The 15077-nt window shown below is 38.1% G+C and overlaps 1 protein-coding gene across 1 annotated transcript; it reads right to left on the bottom strand.

Annotated features, from left to right (window-relative positions):
• Window positions 1-452: 452 nt before the first annotated feature.
• On the bottom strand, window positions 453-13102 carry ISOC1 (isochorismatase domain containing 1). The gene is made up of 5 exons (XM_007422287.4): window positions 12380-13102; window positions 6580-6699; window positions 6268-6471; window positions 6030-6146; window positions 453-1576 (listed from the first exon to the last, which is right to left on the bottom strand). Exons 1-5 carry the CDS (start codon window positions 12857-12859, stop codon window positions 1430-1432), a joined length of 1068 nt encoding a protein of 355 aa, XP_007422349.1. The 5' UTR covers window positions 12860-13102; the 3' UTR covers window positions 453-1429.
• Between the last annotated feature and the right edge of the window lie 1975 nt (window positions 13103-15077).

Here is a 15077-nt window from a genome sequence, read left to right as displayed (position 1 = left end):
TTATCTCAGTACCATGCTGTGCTCATTTCAAATTGTGACAGTTTTGTGTTTTCTTTAAAACAAATTAAAACAAATGTTTTAAATGATGTTTTAAAACATGTTTTAAATATATTACCCCTGGATCAGTGGACTGAATTTTTCAAGATGAAAGTAAAATTTACTGATGAAACAAGTTCTTTATAAGCAAGATCAAAAATCAACATTTTATATCACATGCATCTTTTTTAGAGCCAAGATTTGTGGGGCATTAAGAGACATCTGTGGGACACTGTGGGGCATTAAGAGACATTTCAGAAGTTCCCAACTATGACTTGCTTGTTGTTTAAAAAATTGTACTATGATTGTTTTTCATATGCAAAATAGATTTCATATAAAGCCACATGCATTTTTCATACAAATGTTAAAACACTTTGAATCATTTATAACACAAATAAATTAGCCTGAAACAAGAGCAGGGTTACTCAAATTTATTTCTAGCTATAAAACAGTACATCAAAACACTCTATTAAATCAGGCTTTTTTAAAACAGTATTCAGCATCTGTATTTCAGAATGCAGCATAAAACTGATGCAGATTTTTACTAAAGCTTACTTGAATTAATGCAGAAACCAGATGGAGTTCATTAAATCTAGACATACAGGGATTAAAAATAAATCCCTCAACACATCCAGAAAGAAGTTATTTTAGTATTTGGAAATGAGAAGCTTGAGCATCTTCTTCTGAATACTTACAAGTAAAATAAAATCTCCTACTTCAGTGTCATCAATCTCATATTTTCCCATTAACAAGCTGACAGAACTGCTTGGGATTCTGAAGTGAACATTATACAATTTTCCAGTTAGAAACTTACAATAAATGATTTTGCAACAGCATTTAATGAAGTCTTGAATAATTAAGAATCAACCTAGCTATGCCACAAATAGTTATGCATTTATGTTATTGACTTCTCTAATGATTAAGCAACCATCTTCTCCTCCGAAGCATATGTATCCTGTTTTATTTAAAATATTGTTCCATTCATAGAATGTTAAAACATCATTAACACATTCATCTATGTCACTGCATTAATTATACAAAAAGTAAAACAATTCCACAGTACATTTATTCAGTCAAAAAAGGTTTCACAAAAATATGTGGGTTGGTTTTGAGGAATTGAGTTACAATCAGTGGGTACAATACTGACAAACATGTACCTCTATTTTTAAACTTTGTTCTGACAAGAAAATGTTCCTATGGTACTCCAAGCCTTAAAGAGCTATAACTATAGAATATACCAGCACCTGGAAAGCATAATATAACAAATTCTGCTGAGGCAAGCAAAATACATCAATTGGTAAGTGTATACGAGAGATTATATGTTTGCATGTGAGAGAGTGTATTTATGTATTTAAAACTTCCATTTTTCTCGGTCAAATTCTTTCAAGAGTGTCTATACTTTGGAAAGAAGTCCTGACTCTGGAGCACTTGCCTTAATGAGGTTCTGGATTTCTTTGAATTTGGGATGATCTTTGTCAGCTATCAGCTGCAGCAATATAGCTTCACTAGTGGTAACAATAATCCCAGTTCGAGCAAGGCGCTGGAAAAAACAAAACAGGCAACTAGAATCAACTATCTGCTGAGAAACATTTGAACAATAAACCCACAGACTTTACATTTCCTCATGAAAATGCATTATAATTTATCTTAAAGAAAAAATCCAATCTTTTTGAAAATAATTTCAGTTCTTTGAAATTACAATTGAGATTAACAAAACAAGATAATAAATAACAATTATAAATGAACTAATAAATAAAAATGGTCCCAAGCAAGGCTTTTATCATCCAGTCATCACTTCTCCTGTTCCTTCACAGAATTTTATGGAGTGTCTGGACAGTAATATCTTCCAGTTGTACCCCTCCTACATTTTCCCATTTCTTTGTCCATGTTGCTCTCCCACAAAGAATATATTAAAGAGCTAAATGTGAAATAGATGCATTGATTTGCATGTTAAAGCATTATAAATTAGTCATATAGATGATAACAGACAATTCCTTATACCCTTGATAAAATAAATGAAGCTTGGGATCAAGAAGATACCTCTCATGTTACATTCACCTTTGTGTCTGTATTCTGAGAAATCTCTCCCATTAAGAAAACATGCTTTGATGTTTCTCATCTAATGAAAGGAGAGGAAGATGTTGGAATGTCTTTCAAAGATCTTAGCAGAGTGTTAATTGTAATAATTTTGTTTTGTTTTATTCTTGGTGTTTTATAATTGTTCTAAGCTGCCTTGGGTTTTGGGATAAACAGAAAAGTGGGGTATAAATTCAGTAATAAATTTTAAAAAATCAGATTAGCAGAACTGCTTTTGACAATAACCAATATATACAGAAAAGATATCACTTTTTGCTTTCAACAGGTACAGTAAATTACAGTGTCACTAAAAATCCTCAAGTAATAAGCAGTCTCATTTTATACCACCTAAAGCCTTGACTAATCTGTCCCACTGAATTTAATGGGAACAAGTTTAGTCTGGATGCAACCCAATATAGATGCAGTTACTGACTTTGTACAAGCAAAAGGTAGACAGTTCTTGCCAATGTTCTACAATCAAAAACAAACAATTCACTGGGTCTAATTTACATTAACTTGGTAAATCCTCCTTTCACAAAAAGTAATTCTATGCATATATCCCAGGACAATGGTACACCTTAACAGTAGGTCAGCTTTGTAACTGGCATCATTAATTTCTCTATCAGTGAAAGGGAAACAATTTAAGAGGATTTAAAAAATACTTTATGACTATGAGAGGACTCTGCATTTGTCAGAACTGCCTGTCTCAAATACTAGACTGCTCGGCTGATTATGTATTTCTGTGTTGTACATAAAAATCAGAACCAGAGCAGTGCATCTTATCATTTTATGAATAACTGAAAAAATGTGTTACCTAATGCAATCACTGTTATAGCAAAATTCTTTATACTATCCTTTTCTACAGATGTTAATTTAGTTCCTTTTGCAATATTTCAAGAATTAATTTCCTTAGGGAGTCTGCTCCATTGTCAGGCTGGTGTTACTATAAAAGCTTTTTCCGCTGTGCCTGAATCAACTTTGGTGCCCTAAATTAATTATTTCTTAAGTGAGTACAATGTAACTTTTTTTTTTTTAGTTATATGGTTTAAGGATTGCTTTTCTATCCAAATCAAGAATTCCACATTCCATTTTATAATAAAACTATGTTCTATATGCTGAACAGAACTGTATCTTAGAACATATCTATTAGGGTGACTCAGTATATTCTTAAGCATTTTTCAGTTATTAAGAACAGGACTGGGGAGTGCAGATGTCCTGGTCCTACTGGATCTTTCAGTGATGTTCAATACTTTCTATCATGGTATCCTTCTGAATTGCCTGTGAACAGTGAGCGTGGGGAACACCATTCTGCAGTTGTTCTATTTTATAAGTGGGTTGTTTCAATGATGGGTGAACAATTGAGCACTTGGCCACTCCTGAATAGGCTCAGTCCACCAGGCTGAGTTGTTTCCTCCATGTTCTTTAATATCTACATGAAAATGCTGGGAAAGAGAATTTATTGTTCCAGGGTGAGGTTATTAGCATGCTAATGATAGCCAGTTACAGATAGGAGATGCTATGATTGTTCCTACATGGAGGCAGTAAAAGACTGGCTGGGACAAAACAACCTGAAATGGAATCCTAGGATGAGAGAAATACTGTCTATCCATATGCTGTCAGGTTTGTAAGTGACTGCACTTCCCCTGAAAGAAAGGCTGTGAATCTCCTGAATTCACAGCATCTATTTGATCAGTAGGTGAAGGCCATGGCCAAGGGAACCTTGGCCCAGCTTCAGATGGTGTGCCAACTGCAACCCTTTTTGGACTGAATCACTCATAACAGTGACTTAGGCCCACTCTTGAGACTTGATTACTACAACACACTCAGTTGGGACTTCCTCTGAAGATTACTTGGAAACTTCAGCTGGTGCAGAATGTAGCAACCCATGATGAGAGTCATGTCAGCAACATTGTATCTATATTATAAGTGCAGCATTAGTTGCCAGTATGTTCTGTAGTACGTTTCATGATGCTGCTTTGACTTAGAAGGCCCTGCATAGTTTAGATCCATATTACCAATGAAATAATCCTGTCCTGTGTGATCACACCAAAAAACAATGCTGTAGGTCCCTCCCTTCAGTAAGTTAGAGAAGGGCTTGGAAACAAGCTTTTTCTGTGGCAGCCCTGTTACTCTTGAATATTCTATCCCCAGAGGTCCAGATAGCCGCCACACTTTTAGAATTCAGGAAAGTGGAGAAGATGTTGTCATTTCATTGGACTCCCGGGGCATGGAGGTGCTTTGTTGCTTTTAATTATACTTGTTATTTTTCTAAAAAAATATTGTTTTTTATTATTATTTATGGTATGTTTATGTAAGCCACCTGGAGTTTGTAAGATCAGGCAGAATATATATCCTCATAAATAAATAAATAGTGATGACAACCACCACATTTATGTCAGAATAACATTAGCTCAAAAACAAAATGAAGTACTTTATAGCAAAGTAATATTCACTATAATGAGTCTAATAATATTCTGGATTCCATGCAAGTAGTAAGCTTACTATTCCTGCCAGCTTGAAGGAACAGCTCTGCAAACATGTTTTTTTCATGTGTAATGTAAGGCTGGTAGGTAAAGTATGAAATACTCAATACGTCATGAAAATACAGAACCCTGGTAGTGCTGTAGGTTTCAAGAACATCTACCTTTGATAGGTATAACCTAATCTGTGGGTAGGCAACCTTTCAGACTACCTGAAAATCTACTGTTGAAAGCTTCTAAATATCATATATTTGAGGTATTTTCTCTTGTGAGATTGATTTCACTCCCAAAGCAGGAAGAATAGCTGAAACCCTTTGTTGCACACATTTATATTAGTAGGCCAGGAGGTTGTATTTAGGAAAATTATTTCATGTTTCGCATGCTACCTTTTATTCACTAGAACAGCATTATAGGAGTCTTATTCTCTCATAGATTAGAGTCAGTATGCCAAATGAGATGCCCTATAAGTTACTGGTAGCAATAACTATCAAATGGCTACACCAGGACATGGGGCAGGGCTGGGATGCACAGAGCCAGTGGGCTTCTGGAGGAAGAGATCTGAAAATGCAATCTTTCACCCAACAGACCAGTCATACCTCTACTGACGTATACAGTATTTACTTCTCTTTTTAAAAATTAAATGTGAAACTTTGAAATTAAAAAAAATATATTAGTTTCATGTTTTACAGGAATATGCATTTCAGTGTTGGAAATTTGAGAATTACTATTAAATGACAAATGTTATAAAACATGCATTTTCTTTCTCCAATTATCTTTATCTGTACTTTACATTAAATAAACATTATGCTTTTTAAAAATCAAGTCTTTTGTAATCATCAGAAACATAACGTGGAAATATATTTTGCAAAGATCTGATATTCAGTTATCATTTGTTTACTTTGTGTGTGTCACAACTATTATACAACAAAGTACATAACATTTACATTTAACCCATTTAAATTCCTTTTACAAAGCATTATCGTTCTATTGCTCTTAAAGATGTTTATCAGAAACGGAGAAACTTCTCATTTATTTTCAGAATGGCATAATCAATAATGCATGGGAGTTAAGCATGATTATTCAGTAAGATTTTTAACTAAAGGTCTGCAGAAATTCTAAAATATACTTCATGTATAATACTTGTCTCATATTAGTTATTTTTTAGGTAAATGTACTCAAGTTTTCTTTGAATGTACTTTCCTTTCATCCTTATATTTTTAATTTTCAGTTACTACTGCCAAAGAAATCAGTATAATAGAAACTGTGTTGAGCAATGGTACAGAAGTCATATACACTGTTTTAAGAAATAGAAATATAATTTCTCCTTTTCTGTGCAATAGAAATATTTGAGACTACAGGAATACAATAATTATAAATGTTACAACTGAACAATTACTGGAGCCAATCTCACATAAATAACCATCTAAACATAATTACCTCTAGGGCAAACATTCTGTCCATCATACTTCTTGAAGAGGTTGCATCAGCCACAATATGAACTTCCAAACCTCTGCCCACTAATTCCAGTGCTGTCTGCTGAATACATACATGAGTCTTGAAGAAGAATAAAAGTAAACTATATCAGCAATTATATTTACAAATGATATTTTACCTTTATTTCAACAGTAACGCTGCTCTAGGAAAACTGCAAATATGAGATAAATGAAATACATACTTCTACTCCAAATAAAACAACACTGCGGATTCCAGGAATCTCCGCTATAGCAGCCTCAACTTCAGGCAACACCATAGAAAACTTTGTTTTGGGTAAGACAAGTTTAGCTCCAGTTAAGTCAATTTCTTGAACGGTGCTTCCAAGACCTTTAGGATACTGTTCAGTTACAATAACTGGGATTCCTAAAATCCGTGCACCTTGAAGCTGTAAAGATAAAAAACATAAAAATGAAACTGCCTATTAAAATAATAAAATATCAATAACAGTACAATTAAAATAGTAGTTGATGTTCAAAGAACCAAGTAAACATACCAATCGTTGGCTTACGCTGATAATATCTCCAAAATATTTGATAGCAGGTCTGAATCTTTCTTGCATATCGCAACAGAAAAACACAGTGCTACATGGTGTGAGATTGCCCAATGTAGTTATCTGAGATGAAGAAAGATGGAATAATAATTATGACTGCCATACAATTTTCCTGAAAATCTGTCTCATTGATCTTATATCCAAGTAGATATGTATAGGATCCCATTGTTTAAACAGAAATATTTTACATGGGTGGAAACCCAAATCCATACTATTTTTGTTCAGCAGAATATTTGACTTTTTCTTAGAATCACATATCCCCATGCTGTATTTGCTAATTCACAAAACCTCTCTTTTAAGACCAAGCTGCTGTAGTAAGGAAGGCTACTGTTTGAGAGAGAGAAATCCAAACTCCCTTCAAATGTGTGGAGTTAGTAATACAGTTTTTGGGTCCTTGTCATTATCTTTGAAGTCAACTTCAGATATGCAGTATAAACATATTTCAAAATCTAATTAACATATAAAAGACAACAGACACTGAAGCAGACCTATAAATGGGTGAATCAGACGTTTGTTTCTATAACAGACCCATGACAGTTTAAGACATACTGTAATTATTATATTATTATAATATACCGTATTTTTCCATCTACAAGACGCCCCCATGTATATGACAATCCCCACTTTTCCAACCCAAAATTAAGAAATCAATATTTTAAAGATAAAGCAGAACACATTTTTATTTAGTAATTAGGTAACATTTACATGATACACTCAGTGGGAGGAGGTCCAAACTGTCTCTCTGCAGCTCTATTTCCATGCTCTTTTGCATAACTGATTACATTCAATCACGAGTGAAACTGCCGATAGCTTGTCTCTGCAAACAGACTTCCTCCAATTTGTTTGTTCAGCATCAGCTGATGTCAGTTACATAAGACTCGTGATTGGAGGAAGTCTGTTTGCAGAGACAAGCTATTTCACTCGTGATTGGAGGCTAGTGATAGGAGGAAGCCTGTTTGGAGAGACAAAGTATGGGCAGTTTCATAACCGCGCGGTTCTCTCCTCGGCTTACTTCCTTGCATAAGACGCCCTTCAATTTTTAGTGTAACGATTTTAGAAAAAAGTATCGTCTTATAGATGGAAAAATACAGTAAATATTATTTATTAGTAATGGCAATTTAAAACCCCAATTTAATAAAAAAAAAAAAGGAAAACATCTGGAAAATAAGAGGATAAAGACAAATGTAGCTTTGAAAAAGGAATCAGAAGAATTTCCTGAACTATTGCGATTGTAACTTGCCAGATTGAAAATAATATAGTGTACTAAAGAGGAACCTTAAGTCATCCTATTGGCACCAGGTAAACCAGACTTCCTTAATATGTTATTTAAGAAGCAGCTCTTCTTTTGTGTGTGTGTGTGTGTGTGTGTGTGTATATATATATATTCATAATGCACTGTAACATATACATAGCATTAAGCATCCTGGTAGGAATTCTGGGAGTTGTAATACAACATGTCTGGGGAGCACCAGCTACGAACACAAAGTCCTAGAGGACTTTGGACTTTTCCAAGATTGGAAAATATTTACAAAATGTTAAGCTGAATGTATGACAAAACTCAAGTTATGCTGCAATTACTACTTCATAGAGCTCCATTCTAGATGAAACTGAAGACAACAGTCTTCTTTGTAATTTTTTTATATAAAAAATTATATCTGGATAGCAGAAAGTGCCTGGATTCATAAGCTCAAGGCAACTACTGATTAACTGATTATGTGCCATCATGTTGTTTGCAATTCCTAGTGACCACAAAACTTTTAAATAGTCATGAAATTATATATTGAGATTAAGATTTTGTATATACTGTTTATTAATCCAAAAACATTTGTGCCTGTATACCATACTAAAAATGCATAAATGATTTATTAGATGAACCTAGCACACTTTGGGATTTAAAGAAACATTTTATTTATTGATTAGATTTTTTAAAAAAAATCCATTGCAATCAAGCAACTCTTGGTGGCTAAATATAAGACACTACATGAAAATCAAATAATAAAAAAGATGTTTTCACATATTATAAGTGTGTTGCTAAGGTGCTTAGAAAGCAAAGATTACTTTTCTAAGTTTAGCAATTCGGTGTTTTTTTCATTCAAATATGTCTGTTCAAGTGTATTTATCTTGTTTTTTCATCACAAATGTTTTCAGTGAAATGCTCTGATCCAAAGCATCACAAGTGCGCCACTGTGATGTAGTGTTGGAGACGCTAAACTAGGATCGCAGTGATTCAGGTACAACTCCGCCCTTAAGTTGGGGAAATAGAAATCTAACAAATGAATGTGCACAGAGGAGTGTGGCTTCCCTTACTTCAAAGAAAGTCCAGGGAACCTCCACAGAAGCATCTCACACAGCATGAGGAGTTGCTGCCAGGAAAAAAATCCACTCTCTTCCCTATGTAACAGCGATTGTACGCATGTGAAAATCTCTGATACTCACTATGACTGTTTGCCTCAACACATTTCTCTTATTTCCTGATCACAACTTTTTCTCCTTGGAATCATTCACAAGTTTTATACTTGTTTGATATTACTAATACATAAACATTAATTTGATTTATGACCTGCCTATCTATTCTGGTAAGCAATTATAAAAGTGATCTTTATGATAACTAAACTCTGCAACAGCTGAACAGACTGAAAATGCTATCCATATTAACCTGGAATATATTCCATTAATTTCAATAAAAATATCCCTAAAAATATGAATGCTAATTAAAATGTTTAGATTGTAATTCTAAACAAACCTATTTTGGAGTAGGACTGATTCAACTCAGATAGACTTTTGTTTGAGTAAACATTCACAGGACTATGTTGTAAGGGTTTTACTTCTGAAGAAAGAGAACAAGCACAGAACTGAAGTACTGGTGTTTCACGTGCCTAAAAAAAATAAAGTCAGCTGTACTGTTTTATGTCTGGCTTGTTTTTATATTTCAGATTCTGGTCAATATCAAATTTGATTTCATTACTATATAAGCAGTCACTAGATCTTGACGATGGTCCATTAGTTCAGTGCACCAGACACTGACTATTCTAACATGTCTGGTACTTTTCCCTAGTTACAGTTCTTAAGAAACTGAAAATAATATGTTTATAATAGTGCTAATTTAACTTGTGTTATTAATTAAATCATTGTTTCACAAACTGTAATTAAACAGTGTATCTGCAATATCAGCAATCAAGCAAAATCAAAAACACAGGTCATACATATATCTGACTTCCAAGTTTACTGAAATTAATTAAGAAGTTCATTTTAAAACAATACTAAATACTTCTTTATGCAACTCTGAATGTAAGCATGTAAGTATTACAAAAAGCAGGTATGTAAAGGCAGACTTCTATTACAAAATCTAAAAATGCTATATAATTTAGCCCTTGGAAGATATATTACAGAAAAGGAAAGAGGAATGGAAAGAGAACAGGTTTTATCTTGTTAACCCGATATAACAGTACTCCCTTGGGTACAAGTAAGGTTATCTCTAAATCCCACATAGGCTTGTCAAGCAAATACGTCATAGTTTTTTACATCCACTATCCTCTGTTCATCTTATTTTAATAATCAGAAGCAGTGGAACTCTAAAGAACAACACATGCTATCACAGAGAAAAGCTGAATAACTGAAGCTACCAATATATTTACTTTCTACTTTCTAGATGTTTACTTTCTAGCAGCCACTTATCTGCCTGTGGGCCTGGGACTTGCAACTTCCTGCCAGCTTCCCCACTGACTGGGCTGTGGGAAGCCACCAGAAAGTTGCCTCACCTGACGACTTTGAGATTCAGTTAACTGAATCAGGACTGCAGGGATTGCTGCCGCTAAGCGATGCGGTTATGCTTTACAGCCACATTGCTTAGTGATGGAAATTCCAGTTCCAATTGCTGTCCTAAGTCAAGGACTACCTGTAATTCCCTTTTCTATGTGGATACGTCCTACCAGCCACTACTGAATTTGAAAATTCTTCCTTTTACTCTGGATTAAGACTACCTTCCAGAACAGCCTTAGGCTAACAGGACTAACAATTTGTTTAAAAGCTTAGGCATTTCCAGTAGCCTGGTGTGACCAACTGAGAGAACCTTATCAGTAGCAGAACTAAGAAACAACCCCAATAAAATCAGTGACACCAATTCAGATGGTTCAAACTGGATGTTGAGAGCTAGGAAATCCCCTATTCACAAGGCACTTCGGCCAAGATTTCCTTCTATGGCAAACTATCATTCCCTCTGCCATTTATAATTGTCATTAAAGTGTGATCTTGGAATAGTCAAGCCACATCCAGCTTCATCCACTGATGCGCTTTACCCCTATCCTTAAAACTGGAAGAAAATCACTGATTGAGAATCTCAGTGTTCCTCTTACTGAATCTTATGAACAAGGTCAGTAGAGATGCCACCCTCACATAATGGTGATTAGCTGCTCCCAAGCAGGGAATGGGGTTCTTCTCTGCTGCCTGCCTCACTCTCCTCCTGGATTAAGCACAAATATTCCCCCCTGCCTACTCCTCTCCTTTTACCTCCACGCTTGCTGGAGAGCACAGCAGCACCTAATCAAGTGCAGATCCTTCCAAGAGTTAGCTGCAGCTGCTATTGTTGAAGGTAGTGATGGTGCTCTCCTGAAAGCACAGAGGTGAGGGGAAAGGGCAAGGGTTAAGGGTAGATACAACAAAGGAAAGAGGAGCGGGAAAGATGAAGAATCTACGCTTTGTGGGGTGAGGGGGAGGGAAAGCAGCAAAATGAGATGAACAATGAGGCCACAAAGCAAGGGAAGCTGTAGCAGAGGTAATGCTGGGCTGCACAGAGCGGGGACAGAGTGATTTTGTAGAAGTGAATGTTCCCCTTGCTGGCTGAAATGCAAGGGGCTGCTGAAATGCAAGGGGAGAAAGTGGTCCTGCAGCAGGCCAAGAACCCTGCGGATCACTGACCTCCAGGCTCCTCCTCACATGGCACAGAATGGCTGCACACCATGGAGAACACCACTTTCCTGTTGGATCAGCTTGACCCAGCTTTAGTTTGCCTCAGCCATAGGCTAGCAATGAAGTGGAGCCTCTGCTGTGAAGGTACATCCTCTGTAAAAGGTAAGCGAGTTATCCTGGACCCAGAAAAAGGAGGCTGTGGGCGTGAGCCCTCAGGATCATTATGAACGTTTCTTGTTCATTTGGTGCTGGCAGCCAATGAATTGGGTTCAACCAATGTGCTGAATAAGCTACAACTGGCTAAATCCACCCAACATACTAAACCATAAACCAGTGTACAAACCAGAAAGACTGAGTTTCTAAAATGCTCTATGCCATAACCATGTTACACTTCACATGTCGGCTGTGTTCACACAACATGCATATTTATGATTGTCCCAATTCTCAGGGTTCACAGCCCATGGAACTATAAGCCAGAATGGACTGGCTCAACATACTAGGCCAAACTGTGGTTGGCTATTTAATGGTTCAGGGTGTTGGAACACAGCTGTGGTGCAACCCAACAAATGCAGCCATTTTGTTGAAGGGAACCAAAACTGACTTCCAGAAAGCAGGCAGGCTGGCTTTGACCACTCTGCTGCTCCCCGGCGGATTTCATCTTCTCCTTTCCCAGCGCAACATGGGTGTGGGAGCCTCCCACTGGCCGCCAGACGGTGAGAGGGCCTTCACTTCAATGGTTGCGCCAGGCTTCCCAGGAGGCGCTGTTTTGCATTCACTCAGAGACACACAGCCGTGCACGCCAGGGCGCGCTCCCTTGCTCTTTTTCGCCGTCACCCACCTGTATCTGCAGCGGCACGAGGCGCAGTTTGCACCGCTCGTTCACCAGGAAGCCCTTGGGCAGGTCGATGTATTGGCTCCACTCCTCGGAGAAGAGTTGCACCACGAACTTGCGGTGCATGTCGAGCTGGTCGCCGTAGAGGCTCAGGAACTTCTGTATCAGCACCTCGTAGCCGGAGCCGTGAGGCACCGTCGAAGGCCTGGCGAAGACCGAGAAGCAAAAGAGCACCGGCACAGACCCGCCGCCGCCGCCGCCCGCGCTCCCTCCGCCACTGCTGAAGGGGAGAGGAGCGGCGACGGCAAAGGCTTCCGAAAGCTGCTGCTCCGCCGCCGCCGCCATGTTCGCGGGCAGCTGCTCCAGTTCCGCGCCGCCGCCGCTGCAGCTCCTCCTCCTGCTACTGTCGCCGCCGCCGCCGCCGCCCGGCCAGACGGGAGGCGCCGGCGGTCCCCAGTCCCGGCTTCTGCTCCTCCTCCTCACCATAGGAGCCTGTCCTGGGACGCGCAAGGCACCACCAGGTGGGGACGTGGAAGGGAAAAGGTCGCTCTCCTCCCTTGAAATCAGCAGCAAGCCGGGAAGGACCGCGTAGCCCCTTAGGAGGAGTACAGTTTACCTCCTTCCGGAGGGGGAGAGAGCGCCTGAGTGGTGCGCAGACGGGCGGGCACCTTGTGCTGTACAAGCAGGTGGACCGGGACGGCAGGAGGGCGCCGTCGCCGAGAGCTGCGGCTCGCGTTCAGCCTTCCCAGCGGCGCGTCTGAAGGGGAGCTTTAGAAGAGGGGGCGGTCTCTTGGGAAGGCCAGACTGCCACTCGTGCCTACTCCCCCTTCGCTCCCCCTCGCCACAAGGGGCCATGCCAGCTTTGCCATGCAGGTGTGGATTACAGTGCCTCCAGCGCGTGTTAGTGAACCGAGAAAATGGAAGAGTGTAGAAGGTGAAGCAGAGAATCTTACGTGCTCAATGATGCCTTTTCAAGACAGCTTACAAAATAAATTTTAAGTGCGATGGTTGAAATAGAGCTAAACGACAAATTACTGTATAGATCCAAACATTCAGCACGACCTTGTGCTTTGAGATCATACACTCTTCACTACTGAAAATAAACTAGACGAATTCCAAATCAACATTATGTGAAAATCATTTCATGAATGGTACTTGTCAGTTGGGTAGCTGTGGGTTTGGCAGAATTGGGGGTGGAACACTAGGATCAATATATTCTGGGCCTGATGCACCAGTCTGAGATTAGTCTGTGTTCTCACCACACTGGGGGTTCTTCTGAGCCAGTTAGCTTTCAGTTTGCTGGTGGTGCAAGCAAAGTGAAAATATTTGCTGTATTAACACTGGATATGCAGTGGAGCAATTTCCCCTTGGCACTTCTCACCTTGTGTGTGCTGCTGGAGCCTAAATATGCCAGTACGTTGCTGCTGTTTTACCAAATTGTTTAAATAGATTGGTTATCTCCCACCCCGTCCCCAATTAAAGTCAATACATTATGGTACTTCACCACTGTGTTTGACAACCTTTTTTCCCCTTGTGAAAACAGGATTGGAAGGGAGAATCCAATGCTGGATGCTGGGCTTTGTGCTCCCCTCCAGTCAGGCCGTAATGAGCGTTGTGAGGATGGCATTGGTGAGGGCATCAGGAGGTGTAGCTGGGTAGAAACCCCCACCACCAATGCCACTGTTCTAGTGAAAATAGATGAGCAGCGCTACTAGAAGAGCACAATGTTGGTAGTGGAATTGGAACAGCATGTGTACTTCTGTACTCATACATATTTCCTACCTCAGACTTCAACCATGCCTCTGTAGGTAGTATACTTTTTACATTTGTTCCATATCTGGTGCCAAAAAACTTTCTTCTGCAAATGGGAAGAACTTTTCCTTATAATACCAACAAAAAATAGAGTATGATATAACTCAGTAGCCAGCCAGAGCAACACATGGAAGCAAATTTCAGAGTAAAGCAAAGCATGGGCTGTCCTTCTGGCTTCAACTCATGAACAGGGGAAAGACAAAAACTAAATTTAATTTAATAATTAATGTGATAATTGCCCCTTTAATTTTGATTTGGCAGCAACTTTTGGAGTATAGGGATTTTCCCAAGCCTTTGGAATATCACATGCAGTTCTGGGATCATAGATTGTACACCACTGACATAGGAACTTGAACATGAATATAAATCATTTGCTTCTTTTCTGTAAGAAGCTAAGAGAAACATACAGACAGATCCTTTCTGGGAAAATGATGGGCTTTAGAAAAAGTATAACAATTATGGGTTAAAGAGGAGTCTTAGTTGGAAGAACAGGGAGAATATGGGAATAAACTTTGGACATTTTGTGTGAACTATGCAGATACAGATAAAAACTATTTTATATAGATGATCTGGGATCATAAACTGATACCGAATTAGCCAATTTTGCAGATTAATCAAAATTATGCCAGTTTAGTCAAACTGGAAAGATTCTTTGGGTTTTTTTCAACTCCTTTATTTAATTTTATTTACCATACTGTGAAGAAAATATAAGATTAGAATACATATAATTTTATTTAGTTTATCTAGGAACCTAAAACTGAATAGTAAACAATCATGCGTTTAAACCAGATACAATAAAAATAATCATCTCTATTATCATAATATTGATGACCTTTTTTGCCCACTTTTTCATTAGAGCAGTTTTCTAACTTATTCAAATATTCAATATTCA

Source organism: Python bivittatus, unplaced genomic scaffold (genome assembly GCF_059951505.1).
Source record: "Python bivittatus isolate LINGU-HERP-01145 unplaced genomic scaffold, Pbiv_v1 ctg000850_np1212, whole genome shotgun sequence".
Lineage (NCBI taxonomy): Eukaryota > Metazoa > Chordata > Lepidosauria > Squamata > Pythonidae > Python > Python bivittatus.
Note: the sequence above shows the minus strand (reverse complement) of the source record. Positions and strands in the feature narration are given on the sequence as shown.

Bases quoted from the DNA above. Each gene is read 5' to 3' on its own strand.
- ISOC1 (XM_007422287.4), bottom strand. From the start codon at position 12,859: ATGGTGAGGAGGAGGAGCAGAAGCCGGGACTGGGGACCGCCGGCGCCT. The intron at 6,472-6,579 runs GTATGTTTACTT...TTATCTTTACAG, and splicing joins TCAGCGTAAGCCAACGATTG to CTTCAAGGTGCACGGATTTT. The intron at 6,147-6,267 runs GTATGTATTTCA...TTCTTCTTCAAG, and splicing joins TTGTTTTATTTGGAGTAGAA to ACTCATGTATGTATTCAGCA.